Source organism: Pithys albifrons, chromosome 7 (genome assembly GCF_047495875.1).
Source record: "Pithys albifrons albifrons isolate INPA30051 chromosome 7, PitAlb_v1, whole genome shotgun sequence".
NCBI classification, from domain to species: domain Eukaryota; kingdom Metazoa; phylum Chordata; class Aves; order Passeriformes; family Thamnophilidae; genus Pithys; species Pithys albifrons.
The window spans coordinates 60,541,535-60,559,194 of record NC_092464.1 but is presented as its reverse complement, the minus strand read 5'-3'; the positions used below and the strand labels follow the sequence as shown (position 1 = coordinate 60,559,194).

General features: G+C 53.4%; 2 protein-coding genes across 2 annotated transcripts in view; both read left to right on the top strand.

The window, feature by feature from the left end:
- LOC139673810 (zinc finger protein 850-like) overlaps nucleotides 1-17,660 on the top strand; it is a 1,066,517-nt gene that overhangs the window by 196,643 nt on the left and 852,214 nt on the right. The gene's annotated exons all lie outside the window — the stretch shown is intronic.
- On the top strand, nucleotides 238-2,977 carry LOC139674317 (5'-3' exonuclease PLD3-like). Its single transcript, XM_071560518.1, is given in 5 exon segments — nucleotides 238-642; nucleotides 1,338-1,458; nucleotides 1,545-1,672; nucleotides 2,131-2,331; nucleotides 2,417-2,977. Coding segments are annotated over 5 exon segments (1,416 nt in total).

The following is a 17,660-nucleotide window of genomic DNA, read 5'->3' as shown; positions in this document are numbered from 1 at the left end:
AAAGTCCCTCCCAAATCCCCCATAGCCCCCCAAGCCCTCCATGGCTCCCAAATCTCCCCATAGCCCCCAAGAGCCCCCTAAAGCCCCCCACGGTCCCCAAAGCCCCCAAGAGCCTCCCAAAGCCCCTCAACGCCCCCCAAGGGACCCCAAAGTCCCCCATGGCCCCCCAGAGCACCCCAAAGTTCCCAAAGTCCCCCATGGCCCCCCAAGCCCCCCCAGAGACCCCCAAAGCCCCCCATGGCCCCCCAGAGACCCCCAAAGTCCCCAAAGCCCCCCATGGCTCTCAAAGCCCCCTCAGATGCCCCCAAAGCCCGCCTAGAGCCCTCTATGGCCCCCAAAGCCTCCCCAGAGCCCCCCAAAGCCCTCCAAGGTCCCCCAAAGCCCCCCATGACCCCCCAGATCCCCCCATGGCCCCCCAAGCCCCCCAAGGTCCCCCCAAGCCCCCCATGCCCCCGCAGCATCGTGCTGGTGGAGTCTATCCCTGAGGGATTGTCCTTCAGTAACGGGTCTGCCCCAAACCCCTCAGTGTTCAACACGTGGATGGAGCTCCTGGGAGGGGCCACCACCAACCTGGACATTGCCTCCTTCTATTGGACACTGACCAATGAGGACTCTCAGACACATGAGCCCTTGGCTGCCCTGGTGAGGCCCCGCCCTCTTGGGCCCTGCCCTGTCCAGCTGGGACCAGCCAGGGCCAGTTGGGACCAGTTTTGAGCATTGCTATCCAGTTAACCACTTCTAACTACTCTGGACAGGTTTTAATCCCTTTTGACCACTTTTGAGCATTTGTAGGTATTTTTAACCAGTTAAGCACTTTTAACCATTTGGGGCTATTTTTTAATCACTTTGGACCATTTTTGACCATTTGGAACCATTTTTAACCAGTAAATCACTTTGAACAATTTTGGACTAGTTTTAAACACTTTTGAGCGTTTTTAGCATTTGTAAGCCCCGCCCCTCCTGGCCCAAGCCTGGATAACCCCTGGGATCCACTGGGATTTGTAATAATTTTTAACCAGTTAACCACTTTAAAGCATTCTGGACTATTTTTAATCCCTTTTGTGACCATTTTTGACCATTTCAAATCCATTTGGGGTCCTTTGAACCACTTTCACTGTTGACGGCCTTGAACCGTCCTTGACCAGTTCATACCATCTTGAATCATTTTTCATCCTTTTTTGACAATCCTCAACCACTTCCAGCCATTCTTGACCATTTTTTTACCAATTTTCCACCTTTCTTACCCATTTTCCCCCACTTACCCCTTTTCCCCCATTTGCCTTACATTTTGCCCCCCATGCCCATTTTTGCCCCTTTTCCCCCATTTCCTTGCCCAGGGTGACCTGGTCCTGGGAGAGTTGGTCCGGGTGGCCTCCCGGGGGGTCTCGGTGCACGCCACCGTCAGTGCCCCCTCAGCCAAGTCACCACTGAACGACCTTCAGACACTGGAGAGGAGCGGTGGGTGGGGCACCCCCACATGGGGGTTGGAGGGGTGGGCAGACTGGGGCGGGGCCCAGAGGGACATGCCCCTCCTGGTGCCACAGGTGCCTCAGTGCATCCCAGGGACCTGCCGCACCTCACGGGGGGCGTCCTGCACACCAAGTTCTGGCTCATGGATAGGCAACACCTCTATGTGGGCAGTGCCAATATGGACTGGAGATCCCTCACACAGGTGGGTGTGTGGGGGGGTGATGAACCCAACAGGTGGTGCCCAACCCAACAGGTGGTGCTGAACCCAACAGGTGGTGACCCCAAATCCAATGGGGGTGGTGCCAAATTCAACAGGGATGGCCCCAAACTAAATGGGGGTGTTGCTGAACCCAACAGGGATGGCCCCAAACCCAAGGAAGGTGCCAAACCCAAGGAAGGTGCCAAACCCAATGAGGTTGTCCTCAAACCCAACAGTGTTGACTCCACGCCCAACAGTGTTAACTCCAAACCCAATGGGGTTAACCCTAAACCAAACGGTGTTGACTGCAAACCCAGCGTTGTTGACTCCAAACCCAACAAGGCTGATCCCAATCTCACTGGCATTGCCACCACCTCCCCCAACCCCACGTTCCCCCAAACCTCCTTGCTGGGGCAGCCCAACCACGCCCCTGCCCAAAGTGCCACTACCTCTCTCTGCAGGTGAAGGAACTCGGTGCCGCCATCTACAACTGCAACTGCCTGGCCCAGGACCTGGGCAAGGTCTTTGAGGCTTACTGGGCACTGGGTGTGCCCAATGCCACCATCCCGGCGCCATGGCCACAGAATTTCTCCACCTCCTTCAATGCTGAGACGCCAATGGCATTGACACTCAATGGCACCAACGCTGACATCTACCTCTCAGTAGGTGCCCCATCCACCAAACCGCCCCTCCCAGTGCCCAGGTGGGTTCTGTTGGGTCACGCCAACCCTGGGTGCCCCCTGGCAGAGCTCCCCTCCCCCGCTGTGTGCCTAGGGCTGCACCCAGGACCTGGATGTCCTACTGGGTGTCATCGACGGCGCCGAGGCCTTCATGGATGTGGCGGTGATGAGTTACGTGCTCAGCATCGAGTTCTCATGGCCTGAGAGGTTCTGGCCCACCATCGATGAACACCTGCGCCGCACTGTGGTGGACAGGCGGGTGGCACTGCGGCTCCTGGTGAGCTGCTGGCACCACAGCCACGCCTCCATGTTCCCCTTCCTGCACTCCCTCGCTGCCAGGAAAACTGGAAGTGGAGAACCGCCGTGTGTCCTGGAAAGCAGCTGCAACTTCTCTCTCCCTGGTCGCTGCCCCAGCCGGGGCGGGCAGGCCATGACACTGCAGGTGGCGGCAAGACTGGAGCAGAGACTGGGACCCAAAATGCAGAAACCAGGAGAACAGTCGTGGCAAGGAGAAAAAGAACCGACTCACCAAAAAGCAGCAGCAGCAGCAGCAACCAGGAGTAAGAGAAAACGGCTTCTCCTCCACCGCAGTGCACACACACCCCGCTCCTGCGTTCAGCTGAGCTAAAAAATGGAAAAAAAAATGTCCCCCAAAACAAGAGACAACCTGTACCCCCACCCAAGTGATCAAGAAGAAAACGGTAGCAGTTAACTACTTCCTTTGTTAACTAATGGCATGGGCAGTTAGTGGCAGGGGAGAGAATTTAGCCCCAGTGTGTGCAGAGACCCCCCCTGAGTCCTGCCCAGCCCATGCTGCCCCCTCCCCACTGTAGATGAGCTGGAACCAGTGCTCCCTGTATTCCCTGAGGTGCCAGCCCTGGGCACAGAGCTCCGTCAGCCCCTGCTCCCAGAGCTCCCAGCAGCACGGCCCTGGCCCTGCCCGATCCCCTCAGGAGCCCGGGGGTGGCACTGAGCCAGGCGGCCACCAAGCCCAGTTGCAGGGCTGGACAGGGGGGCACAGGGAGGCCAAGACCCTGCCCAGGTGGCCCCAGGGCTGGGGGTCACAGGGGTCAGACTGCCCAAAGAGGGACCGCGGGCGCTGGGACTCACCAAAGAACCTGATGGCGGCACCTCCCAGGGAAGCTGGAGGGTCCTTCCCATATGCACACCCCAGAATTACTGAGACTCTCTGTCCTTCACTCTACAATATATTATTGTATAACATATAAAATATAACTCTAAAACATTACAATTATAGCAATAATAATAACAACAATTAAATATTATTAATAATAATTTGACAATATACTAATTAAATGATATAATAATATAACCATATAAATAATAATAAATAATAATAAATAACAATAATAAATAAATAATAATAAAATAAAATAATAACATAAATACTAAATAATATAACTCTATAAAACTATACATTGTATAATAAAAAACTATAATTATTAAAAATATATTGGATGTAATATCTAGTATATGCTATTCTAAAAATAACAATAATAGTGATGTCTTTTAAAGTGATGTCTCTTCAAAATTCCAAGTCCTTTATGAACCTGAGGTCCACATCTTGCAGGGAGGCCTGAGGGTCCTTCCCATGTGCAAACCCCAGAACTACCAAGTCTGAGACTCTCTTTCTGTCCTTCCCTCTAGACCATATTATAATATGTATAACATGTAAAATATAACTCTAAAGTATTGCAATAATAATAACAATTAAATGGACAATATACTCTCCAGAGCCCCTGAAACACCCCAGAACTCCCCACGGCCCCCCCAAAGACCCCCTTACCTCCATCCCAGGCCCCCTAAATCACCCCATGATCCCTCAAAACCCTTGCCAGATTCCCAAACCTCTCCCAGACCCTTCAAACTGCCCCAGGACCTCCAAACTGCCACCAGACCCCCTTAAATCACTGCCCAGACTCCCCCAAACCACCTCAGGACCTGGCAACCCCCCTTCTAGAGCACCCAGACCTTCCCAAATTCCCTCAAACTCCCCCCAAATTCCTCCAAACCACCCCAGAACCCCTAAACTGCCCCCACACCCTCCAAAGAACCCCCAACCCCCCTGCCAGACTCCCAAACCTCTCCCAGACCCTCCAAACTGGCCCAGAACCCCCAAACTGCCCCCAGAACCCCCCAAACCACATCAGGACCCCTCAGAAACCCACCAAGACCCACCAAAATCCTCCCAGGAGCCCCCAAAGCCCTTTGAAGCCCCCCATCTGCTAAATCCCCTTTCCCCTCCCCAGACCCTTCAAGTCCCCTGGAGGATGCCCTAAACCCTCTTCTTGACCCCCCAAACCCACTTTTTCCTCTCCCAAATCACCCCAGCAGCCCCCCAGTCCCCCTCCAGACTCCCCAATCCTGCCCCAGGATCCCTCAAAAGCCCCCCAGGGACCCTCCCAAATCCCCTTCCAGCCTCCCCCAAACTGCATTTCCTGCTTCCCAAATCCCCTCCAGACCCCCAGTGCTGGTTTAAAGGGAAACCAGCAGGAGAAATGAACCCAATTCTGAAAGAGATGACAAGTCAGAGTTACAATTTAATGAAACGATCACAATGATACAAAGAAAAAACTGGTTTGAACCCTGCAAACCCCAGATGTAGAACCCGGCACCCTGGGGCATGAACAGAACAGAGTTCATCGGCCCCCAGACCCCAGACTGACCCAGAACTGCCCCCCAGTCTCCCAAATGCCCCCTCGGACCCCAAACTGCCCCAGAACTGTCCCCAGGCCCCCCAAGAGCCATCAATCCCCCAAGACCCTTCAATTCCAGTCCCCCCTTAGCCCTCCCTCTTTCCCATGGGGTCCCTCCCAGGATCTGGGGATCCAAGTGGACACTTGGGGGGGCTACGTGGGGGATTTGGGAGCACTCAGGGGCTCAGTGAGTTGGGGAAAAGATTTGGGGTGAAACTGAGGAATCTGAAAAGGAATTAAAGGATATGTGGGGTGGGATCCAGAGGGATTTGGGGTGGAATTGGAGGGATTTTAGGTGGAATTAATAGTGGATTTAAGGGAATTTGGGGTGAAATTAAGGGAATTTTTGGGTCGAAATAGGTAGATTTTAGGTGGAATTAAGAAAACTTTCAGTAGATTTAAGGGAATTTTTTGTGAAAGCAGGAAGATTTTAGGTGGAATTAAGGAAATTTTGGTTGCATTTACTGGATTGTGTGAAATTAGGAGTTTTGTGGAATCTTGGGGATTTGGGATGCAATTGAGATTTGGGGTGAAATTCTGAGGCTTCCAGGAGGGATTAAGGGATTTTTGAGTGGAATTAAGGAATTTGGAGGGGAATTAGGGAGAGTTTAAATTCCCTAGACGAGTAGGGCCGTTCCCCAGTGTGGATGTGATGGTGGTTGAGGAGGGCAGAGCTGCGCCTAAAGCTCTTCCCACATTCCTTACATGGGTAGGGCCGTTCCCCAGTGTGGATGCGCTGGTGGCAGATCAGGTGGCAGCTCTGGCTGAATCCCTTTCCACATTCCAAGCACTTGTAGTGCTTCTCCCTGGTCTGAAGCTCCTCATGGACCACCAGGTCAGAGCTCTGGCTCAAGCTCCGGCCGCCTTCCTGACACACGGCCGCCTTCCTGACACACGTTGGATCCTTTCTCCTCAGAGCACCCTGGGCTGACTTTGGATCCCTTCCTGGGGTATCTCCGTGGGTTTTCCTGCACTGTGGAGCCGTTCAAAACAGTCTCTGCCACGAGGTTCTGCCGGGGGGATTTGTCCTCTGTGCTCTCCGTGCTCAGCTCACGGCCTGGGGCAGGAAAGAAAAGGAAAGGAAGGAACATGGAGAAGGAAGAAGGAGAGGAAGGAAGAAAGAAGGAGGAGAAGGAAATGAAGGAAGGAAGAAAATGAAGGAAAGGAAGGAACAGGAAGTAAAAAGAACAAGGAAAGGAACGAATAAAGGTAGAAGGAAAAGGAAGGGGGAGAAGAAAGGAGAAAGATGGAGAAGGAAGGTGGAGAAGGAAGGAGTATAAAACAAATGAGGGAGAGAAAGGAACGAGAAGAACAGGACAAAGGAAATAGAATAAAGAAGAAGGGGAGGAAAGAAGAAGAGGGAACAAAGAGAAAGAAAGGGAGGAATGAGAAAGGAGAAAAGGAACAATGAAACAGAAGGAGATGAAGGAATAGAAATTCAAAAAAGGAAGGACAGAAAGAAAGAAGGACATGAAGAAAAAAAGCAGAAGGAATAAGGACAGGGAGGAACAAAGAGAAGGAAGAAGGAAGAAAAAGGAAGATGAAAAGGAGGGAGGGAGAGGAAGGAAGGACAGGGAGGGGATTTGCCTCCGGCCCACAGGGAAGGCCAAGGACATCCCCCCAAACCCGGCCCCGGCAGGACGGCGTCGGCAGCGGGGTTGTCCTGCAGCCGGGGCCATGCTGGGCTGGAAGATGCAGCACAAGGGAGGGGCAAAGGGGCACTGACTTCCTCCTCACCTGCCTGGGGGTCCCTGGGCATCTTCCTCTTCCTTGCAGCCTTCTCCTCCATCTAGCCAAGCTTTGGGAAGGAGAAATCCTGGTTTGGGAGGAAAACCAAGGTGTGAGGGTACTGGGCTAGAGGATCCTCCTGCCCAAGTCCATCACTAGAACTCACCGAGCATCTTGTGTCCATAGAAACCTATAAAAACTGAAATTTAAGTACAAGACAGCTCTCCCAGGAGTTTCTCCTCTCTGAAGTCTCCACTTCAGCGTTATTGGGAGCCCCCTGTCTGCACTGCTGGGGGTCCCACATGTATTGGGGATCCCCCTCTATGGGGTCCCAGTCCTCTCCGGGCTGACGGGGATCCCGGGAATCCTAGGGCTCTGCCCTCCTTTTTTGGTGTACTGGGTCTCTCCCTTCTCTGCTCTGCTGCAGGTCCTGGGGGTCCTGAGGGTTCCCCTCTCTGGGGTCCTGCTTAGGGATAATGTGGGATTTTGGGGGTCCCAGAGATCTCTTCTCCCCTCTCTGCTGCCGTGTGCTTGGAATCCCAGGGGTCTCTACTCTCTCAGGTTTCGCCTTCTCCAGGCTCTTGGGGGTCCCACCTCCCCCCTGCATTGCTGCTCCCCCCTCCTCTCCACACTGCCAGGGGTTCTCTCTCTCCAGTACCCCCGTTTAAGGCACCCGGGGTTCCTTCTGTGCTCCTGCCCCCCAATTCCACCATCTCGGGGCTTCCCCAGCTCCGCTATCGCCCCTCTCCGCTCTCCCCACTCCGCGGGTCCCGGGGTTCCCTCCCGGATCATCCGAGGGGCCCCAAAACCGTGATCGCCCCCCTGCCCGTCCGACCCACCGACCGCCACGTGGTGCTTTCTTTGTCCTCCTGTCCCGGCTCCTGCCGCTCCTCTGTCGCTCCTCTCCCTGCCGCTTCTCCGCCTCCACAGTCCCGCCCCCTTCAGCCCTTCTCCTCCTCTCCCCAGGCCCAGCGCCCCCCCCCCCCCTCCCCGGTCCCCCTTGCCCCCAGCCCCGCCGCCCCCCGCGGGAGGAGCAGGGATGGAGCCGGGGCAGCTCGGGATGGGGCAGCGCTGGGCTCTTGGCCGCTCCCGCCCGCACTCGGCCCCCGCCGCAGTGCCACGGCCGGGACAGCGCGGGGGTGCCCGGCCTGGCCGCCCCCACCTCCCCCCCCGCCCCAAATTGCCGTCCCGCGGGGCGCTGGGGGCGAGGGGGAGGCGCGGGGGGGGCTCGGAGGCCACTGGGCTGCGGGGACCATCAAAGGATGGAGTTTGCAACTCTCAGGGAAACAAGGAGGGGCAGCAACAAAACCTCTGCCCTGCACGGCCAGAAGGCACACCTGGGGCTGCTCAGGAGCCTGATCCAGACAGTCCCTTGGCAAACTGCCCTGAAAAACAAAGGGCTCCAGGGAGGATGGACACACTTCCACAACAGCCTGTCCATCCCTGTGTGCCCAAAGCTGAGCCAGCAGGCAAGAGAACTGGCCTGGCTGGGCAGGGAGCTTTTGCAGAGATTTGGGAAGGATGTTGAGGGGCTGCAGCATAGCCAGGGAAGGGCAACAAGGCTGGGGAAGGCTCTGGAGCACAAGTGCTGGCAGGAGCAGCCGAGGGAGCTGGGGGTGTTGAGCCTGCAGAGGAGGAGGCTCAGGGGAGACCTTCTCACTCTCTGCAACTCCCTGCAAGGAGGTTGGAGCCAGCTGGGGGTCGGTCACTTCTCCCAGGCAACCAGCAACAGGACAAGAGGACACGGCCTTAAGCTGCCTGTCACGGGTGGCAGTGGAAGGCTTAGACAAAAGTAATTACAGAGGCCCTGCTGTTGAGTCAGGAGGTGCACAAAGTATCCAATCTCAGCCTTGGATTATGCCAATCATTTCAATTGAAGGAATTATAGAGGTGTGATTGAACCACTTTTGTCCTGCAGGTTTTAGTGATGGAAAACTGGGAATATTTACAGAAAATGAATCATTTGTTATTAAAAATTATTTACTACACAATATAAACAGTAAAACTACTAGTGGTACAGTATAAGATAGGATAGTGCACTATATTAAAGCAATTGTAGAAGCAATTCTATTCAAGCTGGCAAAAGGAAACAATTCTTAAGTAGAGATTTGATGTCACTCCCCCAGCCCAAGGCTCATGGGGAGATCTCTGCTCTCAGCCTCCAGGAGTGACCTTGGAGGGGGTTCCCACCCAAGGCAGGAATCTCCAAACCACCACCCCACCCCCCCTCCAAGAAGGTTTATGTTGGGAGAACCTGCCCCTGGGAAAGGGGACTGGACCTTTAGGGTCTAAAGGGATTGACTGACAGTCATTTGACTCCAGTGGTTGCCTCCCCATCAGGATGTTAATTTGGGGCTGAACCCAGACTGGTTTCAACATCTCCTGCCTTGGCCTGGTCCTCTCTCAGCTCCCCACCCACACATTGGCAAATAGGGCATTGTCTTGGTCACATTCCAGGGGGATGTCCTGCCACAGTGTCCCAGTGTGCCATTAATTCCCTGAGGCCCTGCAGTGTCCCAGTGGCCCCTTCATGCCATGCAGGGCCAGGCAGAGGATCCCCAACCCGGAGACCCCGACCCCGGCAGCACCTTGCAGGGGTGGGGGAGGGGGGGCGTCCGGCGGCAGCTCTGGGGGTGGGTGGACAGGATCTGGGAAGGGACCGGGATGGAATTGGACAGACTGGGACAGAACGGAGTGAACTGGTACACCAGGATACACTGGAGCAGGACCAGGACCCTGCAGGATTAGAACCAGGGCGACAAGTATCATACTGGGAGCAACTGGGACCATATTGGGGGTGACTGGGGTCATACTGGGAACCTACTGGGAGTGACCGGGAGCATGCTGAGGACAGCTCAGACCATGGTAGGAGGAATTGGGATATGCTGGGCTAATTGGAATCATCCTGAGAGCAACTGGGACTACTCTGGGTGTGACTGGGAGTAGCTGAGAGCTACTGGGATCATGGTGGAAGTTACTGGGAAAAACTTGGAGTTAGTGGGACCACAGTGGGGGCAACTATGGTTTACTGGGAGAGACCAGGAGTGACTGGAGTCATCCTGGGACTGCCTGGGAGCTGTGGAACACATGGAAATTTCTGGAGTGAGCTCTGGAAAAGTGTCCTGTGTGTGCAGGGCAGCAAATCCTGATGTTCTCCAGGAGACCAGCTCTGCTCTCTGGCTCAGGGTTTCCCTCGGGCTGGGCAGTTTGACCCCAGGCAGGTGCAGCCCTACAGGAGGTTGTGGGGCTGCAGTGCCGGGGGCTGTGCCCTGAGATGCTCCTGCCCCAAGGGCTGAGGGACCTGCCAGTCTTTGCTGCTGGGGCAGGATCGTGCCCCGCGCTGGGGCTCCTGGGTCCAGAGCAGGAAGGACAACAACAGGTTTGGTGCCCAGCATTGGGGCAGGAGGTGCAATAGGCTGGGCTGGCTGGGCTGGCCTGGGTGGTCTCTCTGCCCTTGGCTGTGGGCTCTGCAGGGGGAAGTTTCTCCTGCCCTGCTTGCACCCTGGTGTTGCCCCACTGCTGGGCCCTCGGGCAGGTGGGTGTTTGTGGCCTGGGCTGTTCTCACACACACCAGATGTGTGTGAGGGGGGCATTCAGGTGTGTTCTCCTTCCCCAGATCCTGGCTCTTGGACACACCTGGTCCTGTCCTGGAGCATCTCCTCCCACACTGGGTCCTTGGCTGCTTTTCACTGGATCAAAGAGTAATAAAAGCCTGGCTTTGGCCCCACAGACACAGATGAAAATGTCCTTCCTGCTGGGAACCAGTCCAAGGAAGCTCCTGGTTTCTGTCCAGGCAGGGGCAGACATGCATGGGCTGCAGAGGGTTAATGCAGATAAAATCACCACTGAGGCTCCTTCCTCAGTGGCATTTGATACTTTTGGACAGGCAGGGACCAGCTCTGTGTCCTGCACAGAAGAGCTTCACCCTCATCCCGACCCCTCAGTGACATGATGGCACTGAAAAGCAGGAAATAAACTCTCCATTTGCTCTCAGCCTTTGCCTTTCCAGGATCCCACACTCTCAGTGCCAAATGACACCCCTCATGCCCAAACAGTTGAAAAGGATTTTCTCAGTCCAGCAGTGCCAGAGCAGGAGCAGCCATTAAAGCAGGTTTCAATTCCTGAAAGGCTTTCCTGCATCCAGGAGTCCAGGGCAGCCCTTGGGCCTTCCCATGTGTTTCAGTGGCTTTTATGTTGCAGAAAGAAGTTTACATTTGAATATTTTCCTGAAAAAAAAACCTAAAACTCACACAAGTTAGCTGTTATACTCAAAACTGATATTTTTTATCAATTGCTAAGAGATGCAGAGGAAGAGAGAAATAATAAATGTGAGAAATGTAGGCCTAATTCGTCTCAAAAATGTAATAAAGTACACTGTATGGCTTGCCACATCATTCAGTGGGATTCTGAAAGCACTAAATCTGGACGTTGTGGAATATGCTGTACAGATTTAGCAACAGAGCAACTATAAGTCAGACATGAACTTAGTTTAACAAACAAAAAGGGAGTAAAAGAAAGCCAAAGTTAATGGCTAAGCAGCCTGTTGATACAAGATAGAAACAATGTAAACAAAGATTAAGCCGGTACTTCAACACAATAGGAGACAGATGGAATTAAGACAAGGAGGGAGTACCCCAAGACAGAGAGACAAAACCTGAGCAGCTGAGCTTCTGAAGTAAAAAGTTAAGCTAAGAATATCGCAATCCTTCCTGACAGAATCAGATGGGAAGATTTAAAAAGGTAAATCGTTTAACATGAAATAAATAATATGTATGTTTTGACTGTATATGAGCAGAGCCAGTGAGCTCTAAGGTTGTGTTACTGACAGAGCGGTGACTGCGGTCACACCCAGCACTGTTTTACTCTGTGATTTTCATTACCTATACAGCTAAAACTGCCCTTTTTTGCTGAGTGACTTGGTCATTTTGGGTGGTCATTTATAACAATAAACGGTTGGAAAACTGCTAAGATTACTTTCAGAAGCAAAGAGAAGTTTACCACGAAAAGCCACTTCTTTGCCAAGGTGTTGGGGGGTGGAGACTGACTTTCTTTGAGTTTCTGTTGCCTGAGATGGTTATCTCCTGGCCCTGGGAATGTGGCAGCTTGTGGGGAGGCATCTTTGGAATGCAGAGATTGGGATCTCAGGAAGAACTGTTTCCCAGGCTTTCTGGGCTGAGCCAAGTCAGGGCTGATCACACCATTCCCTGCTCTTTTCCAAAGGGGCTCAGCACTTGGACAGAGCCTCTTTTCTCTGCTGGCCCAGCCTCCTGTGTCCCTGGGAAACAGGCCATGTCCCAAAGTGCCAGAGCCCTCCCAGCTGCCAGGGAAAGCCTTTCCCCAGAGCAGTTCCCTGAGCAGGGCCAGGCCTGTGCTGTGCTGCACAAACCCCTCGGCTGCAGCACAAACTCAGCCAGCTCGTTGGGACAGAGGAGCTGCACCCACAGACTTGGCTTGGGGGAGGGGAGGCAGAAGAGTCTCCCAGGGATGGATTTGAAATAGGAACCCCTGTGTGTCACCTCACGTCACCCAGTTGCTCCCAGTGTCGCCCCAATCCTTCCCAATCCATTCCCAGTCCCTCAGTGTGCCCCTCCAGCCCTCTCCCCTCTCTGCCACTGCCCCCTCAGCTTGTCACAGTCTCTCCCCTCCCTCTCCCAGTGCCCTCCATCTCATCCCAGTCTCTCCCCTCTCTCTCCCAGTGCCCTCCAGCATGTCCATCTCACTGGTGCTGTCAAGCTCTCAGCCCAGCCCCAGCCCCTGCTCTGCTCCAGGATGGATTTGTACCCTGCACAGGTGCAGGTGAAGTGGTTCCAGGGCAGGCAGGACCTCCAGGACTACACGGCCACTGATGTGGTCCCCAATGGGAACTGGACCCACCAGTTGCTGGTGATGCTGGAAATCTCCCCCATGGGCAAGGTCACCTCCACCTGTCAGGGGGGGCACATCAGCCTGGAGCCCCCCCTGAGCTGGGACTGGGGTATGGCCTGGCAACTGGGAGGGGGGTTGGGGATCCTGGGAGTAACTGGGAAGGAGGTTGGGGGAGTCTTGGGGAAACTGGCAGGGAGTTTGGGGGAGCTTGGTGGTAACCAGGAGGGGCTTTGTAGGGGAATAGAGAGGCAGAGAAGGGGTTTGGAGTGTGATGGGAAAGGGTGTGCAAGTCATGGGTGCAAGTGGGAAGGATTTTGAGGGCCCTGAGGGATTACTGGGAAGAGGTTTGGGGGGCTGGGGTTTCTGGAATGGATTTTGAATAGTCCAAGGAGCAATTGGAGTGGAGTTTGGGGAGACCAGGTTTGACTGGGAAAGGACTGGGAGGGGGTCTGGGGAGTCCTCAGGGGACGAGTGTGATAGATGAAATTTCTTAATTTGCTAAACTCAAATTGAAATTGCATTTGATGATTTTTATTTGAATGTAGAAGTGTATATATATATGTTTAAAATCTGTTGAAACCCAGCGCGGGACAGGTTTTTTTTGCAGGAGCCACAAAGATAAGAAACCGTGATTAAAAGGACAAAAGAATCGAAACTACAACCTTCCAGACCCCCACCGCAGGGGGTTGGGAGAAGCCTACCTCTGGCTCGGCGGCATTCCCGTAAACCCCCTCCTCCCTTCCCCCCCTTTCAGTCCATCCTGGTTTCAGAACTTCTCGGCCCGGCGTCTACCCCTTCTCCCCCCCAGTTTTTTTCCTTATCAAGCCTCCCCCACCCTCGGACGCGAGTTTCGCTATAGTGCCCTTCCCCCCCTTTCCCGAGCCAGCGCCCGGACAACCCCCCCGACCCTGTGCTCTGTCTCAATCCCGCGGGGACCCCAAAATTTGGCAAAGCCCTTCTCCAAACCTAAGCTGCCCCCCCGTCTCCCCAAACGATCCCCGCACCGGATCTGTGCAGCCCCACGCCGGCTAAAACACCCTCCACACCCCATAACCCCGCTCCCACCACAGTGCCGAAGTTTTGTCGCCAGCCGCCCCGCTGGGAATCAAATTCCGTAACCCCAGCCCGGTTTTGCCAGCCCGCTGGTGCCCCGTTCCCCCCCTCTTTTTTCCTCTCACCCAGCCCGTCCTGGTTTCTTCACCCAGCCGGCACCGCCGCCGGTGCTGACCCCAGCCCCAAGGCTGCTCGTGCCAGCCACCGGCTTTTGCCTGCCCGGCTCTGCCCACGGCTGCCAAACCGTGCAGCGACAAAGCTCCCTCCCGGTCCCCGTCCCCCTTCCCATCTTGGTCCATCCCGGACCCCCCCGCTCCCCTCCGTAACCGCCCTTCCTCCCTTAGAACCAGAGCCGCGTCCACTCTCCCCATCCCGAGTTATCCACACTCCAGTTCACTGTTTTATTTAATAAATAAAATTTCGATCTCCTGCCAAGCCCACCACTGGTTCAGCATATGAGACAGGTCAGCCACCGCCTGGAGTGGCCGCCTTGTCTGCGAAACCCTCCACGCTGCATCAAGACATTTGCTGCCACCACCCACGTCGCTCCCGGAGCCACCTCAGCCCCGCGGCCGCATCAGGGTGAACCACCCCCGCAGTGCTGTGACCAGACCCCTATGTGGAGTAGCCCAGTCATCTTAGAAACTCTATTACCGCCATCTTCAGCCAACCCCATGGAAAGTCACGGGACCAGCCCAGCGGCCGCTGAACGGCAACTAATACACAATACCTCAAGCCTACACAACGCAGAATGTAGCGCCACAGAACTGAGCATGCGCAGAAAGGACACAGTTTGCGTAACTCTTATGAAATACAGGAACTGGGCATGCGCAGAAGGGACACAGGTTGCACTACTCTTGCAAAATGCATGAACTGCGTCTGCGCAAGGGGGCGTGGCCTACGCCAAAAAAGTGAATATAAACGAGGTTTTGGTCCAGGTCTAGCACAAACATGTTGGGAGCTGGTCTCCTAGGTTGTCCAGTGCTCGGCCACGCTGCAAGCACTGTATTGCTCCTCTCTTGCCTTCACAAAGAGCTGAAATCACTGAGGTTGGGGCTAACTGAGCTGGACACTGATATCACTTGTTAAATCAATTTCTGTTTGTTTTTTTCCTTAATAAATAATGTTACTTATTTTTCATTATGAAATAAAATAAATACTAATATTCTAGCCAACGTCTAGCTGCCTATAACAAAGGTGCCCCTGTTCATGTCACTGAGGTTGGATATAGATGATCTTTGAAGGTCCTTGAAACTCAGGACACTCTATGATTCTGAGTTACTTCAGACAACTTTGAGAGAGCCCAACATCTTGACCCAACAGGGGGAAAGGTAATTTTCAAAAAATGGAAATTAAAGTCAGTATTGCAAAGACCCATCAGGTTCAGCCCCATAGAAAAGGAAAGTGATATTTCTTATGCTGTGGGTGCAGAAGGCAGTAAGTGTTGGGTTGAGCCTCAGAACACTCAAGCACCTGATCAAGTGCACCCACGAGCCAAGGCAAACACTGAGCAGAGTGAGGGGCAGTGAGTGGGGGCCTGACATGCAGAAGGAGCAGATTGCTGGGGGAGGAACTGCCTTTCCTGTGCCAGGACCAGGGCACATCCCACTGCAGGAAAAGCCCCAGGGCAGCCCCAGCACATTGAAGGCCACGGGCACAACTGCAGAGTGACTTGGTGGCACCTCTGCCAGGGAGAACCTGAAAACCCAAATGCATCTTGGCAGCAGCAGGTCCTGCCAGTCCATGGCCAGGAGCCCTCCCTTGCCAGCCCAGCCTGGTGGGCAGCACTGCAGAGCTGCTGGTTAAGGGTGTTCTTTCTTGCTGGGCTCTGCAAAGCCACTTCTGCTACAGGAGCCTCATGGGGAAGCAATTGGGCCCCAGCAACTTGGAGACAAGATATTAATCAAAACCTGCTCATGCTGTTGCCAAACCCCTCTGAAATGATTGGGGTAATAAAACCCCCTAACACTGCATGTTTGGTGTTAGAAAGGAAGGCATCACTTTATTCCCAGTGCTCTGTGTGTGTGTCCAACAGAAATCCTTTCACACAGACACCAATGCATCACTTCTTCATGTATTTATAAATTTTTAGCAAAGAAATCAATGTTCATTGGTCCTAAAGGACATAATTTTATTGAACTAATTTTGAATTAATATTTAATTAATTTTTATCTTCTATTGGTTATGGACTTCTCCCTCTCTTTGCTAATTAGTCCGTATTTTTAGTCTTTTTCTCCTGGTTGGGACTTTCCATCACATCTACTAAGTCCTTGTTAGCCATCTTCTTTATCTACTGGTTTCTGCAAATGTCCTTGTGGTCCATAAATTCTGCATTCCAGATGTCCAACATCAACAGTACATCTTTCTATCCCAGGCTTTGTTCATCAAAGCATATCAAGGTTCACTTAACAAAACTTAGAGAATTAGTACTTTTCCCAAGCTGTGTTCTCACAGTGGTAGGTTAAATTCTGCTGAGTGCTGGCTGAAAGAGATTTAAGGCCCAACACACAACTTGTCTTTAATTCAAGCAGTTCATTAAAAGGCTAATTAAAACCATTATGAAATTAGAAAAGTTATATCATTTCCTACAATCTGAGCAGAGACCAGACAGGGTCAGTGGAAAGGGGAGGCCAGGCATGGGGATATGGCTGAAATGTGGTGGTTGTGAGGTCACTTCCACTGCAGCAGCCTGGGTGGCCCTCAGGAGACATTCTGGCCAGGGAGCATTGTGAGGTCATCCAGCACATCAGGGAACCCACACAACAGAAATTCCATCTGGGAGAGGTGACGGAGTGGGGCAGGTGGGAGAGCCCCCCAGGTTCTGATTCTGGGGGCAGCTCTGTCACACAGCCCCACCAACCCTGGCAGGCAGGAAGGCAACCTGGGCTCGTGGCCACCCTGCTCTGCACTGGCCCTGCAACTGGGGAAAAGACTTTTTCTCATCTCCAGGCTGAATATCCCCTCTTTCACCCAACAACCCTTGTCTTTCATTCTCTTCACATGCCAGCTCCAGCCAAACCTTCCTTTCCTCAAAAAACAGTTCCCATTTCTAATCTTTTATTTTGCAAACTGTCCTTGCTGTCACCTCCTGGCTGTGGCTTCATGGCCCCTGTCACAGCCAGCCCTGTCCCTGCACTGACCCAGCTCTGCTGCCCCACAGATGCTGCATCAGGAAGGGAAGGTCCATGGAGTAGGGAAATGCACAGGGACTCATCCTGGAAGGGACCTCAGGAGGTTTCTGGGCCAAACCAAAGCACAGTGAGTGGAGAAAGGGACACAAGGATGGGCTGTTTGTGTGCTCTGCCATGTCAGGAGAAGATGCAGAGCTGCAGAGTCACCCAGACAATGTGGATCCCTCCAGGAGATGATCTCATACAGGGGCTCCCAGGCCTCTGCCACTCACTGGTTGCTCTGGTTCATGGTCACTGGTGGTTACACCCACCCACACCCACCAGAGTTCTGTGCACACACACCAGTCTCACCACTGTCTGGGCCCCAAGGAACACAAGACCTGATGATTTGTGGCTCCCACTCCAGTGATTGGCACTTGGATCTCCCTCCATAGCCAGAGCACAAAGATCCCTTGACCCAGAAAGTTCTTGACAATGGAGAGATTGAGAAAACAGGACAGGCTGTGGGATCAGCTGCAGGACAAGGCCAGAGAAAGACACTTAGCAGTCACTTGCTTACACATAATTAGCTCTTCCATCATCTTTTTGTCTCTGTTTTCTTATGCTTGTTGCACCATGGACAACAGTGTTCCCCCCACCCTTTCCAATCCAGTGTTTTTTTCCTAAATGTCCCATGGCAAGTCTTGCACAGTCCCCAAATGCACTTTCTGGTTGCCCATCATGACTCTCAGACTCTGAGACAGAAATGGCCAACCTCAGATCAGGGTCATTCTGGGAAGCTCTGCCATTGACCACCTGGAGAGCCTTTTATGCTGGG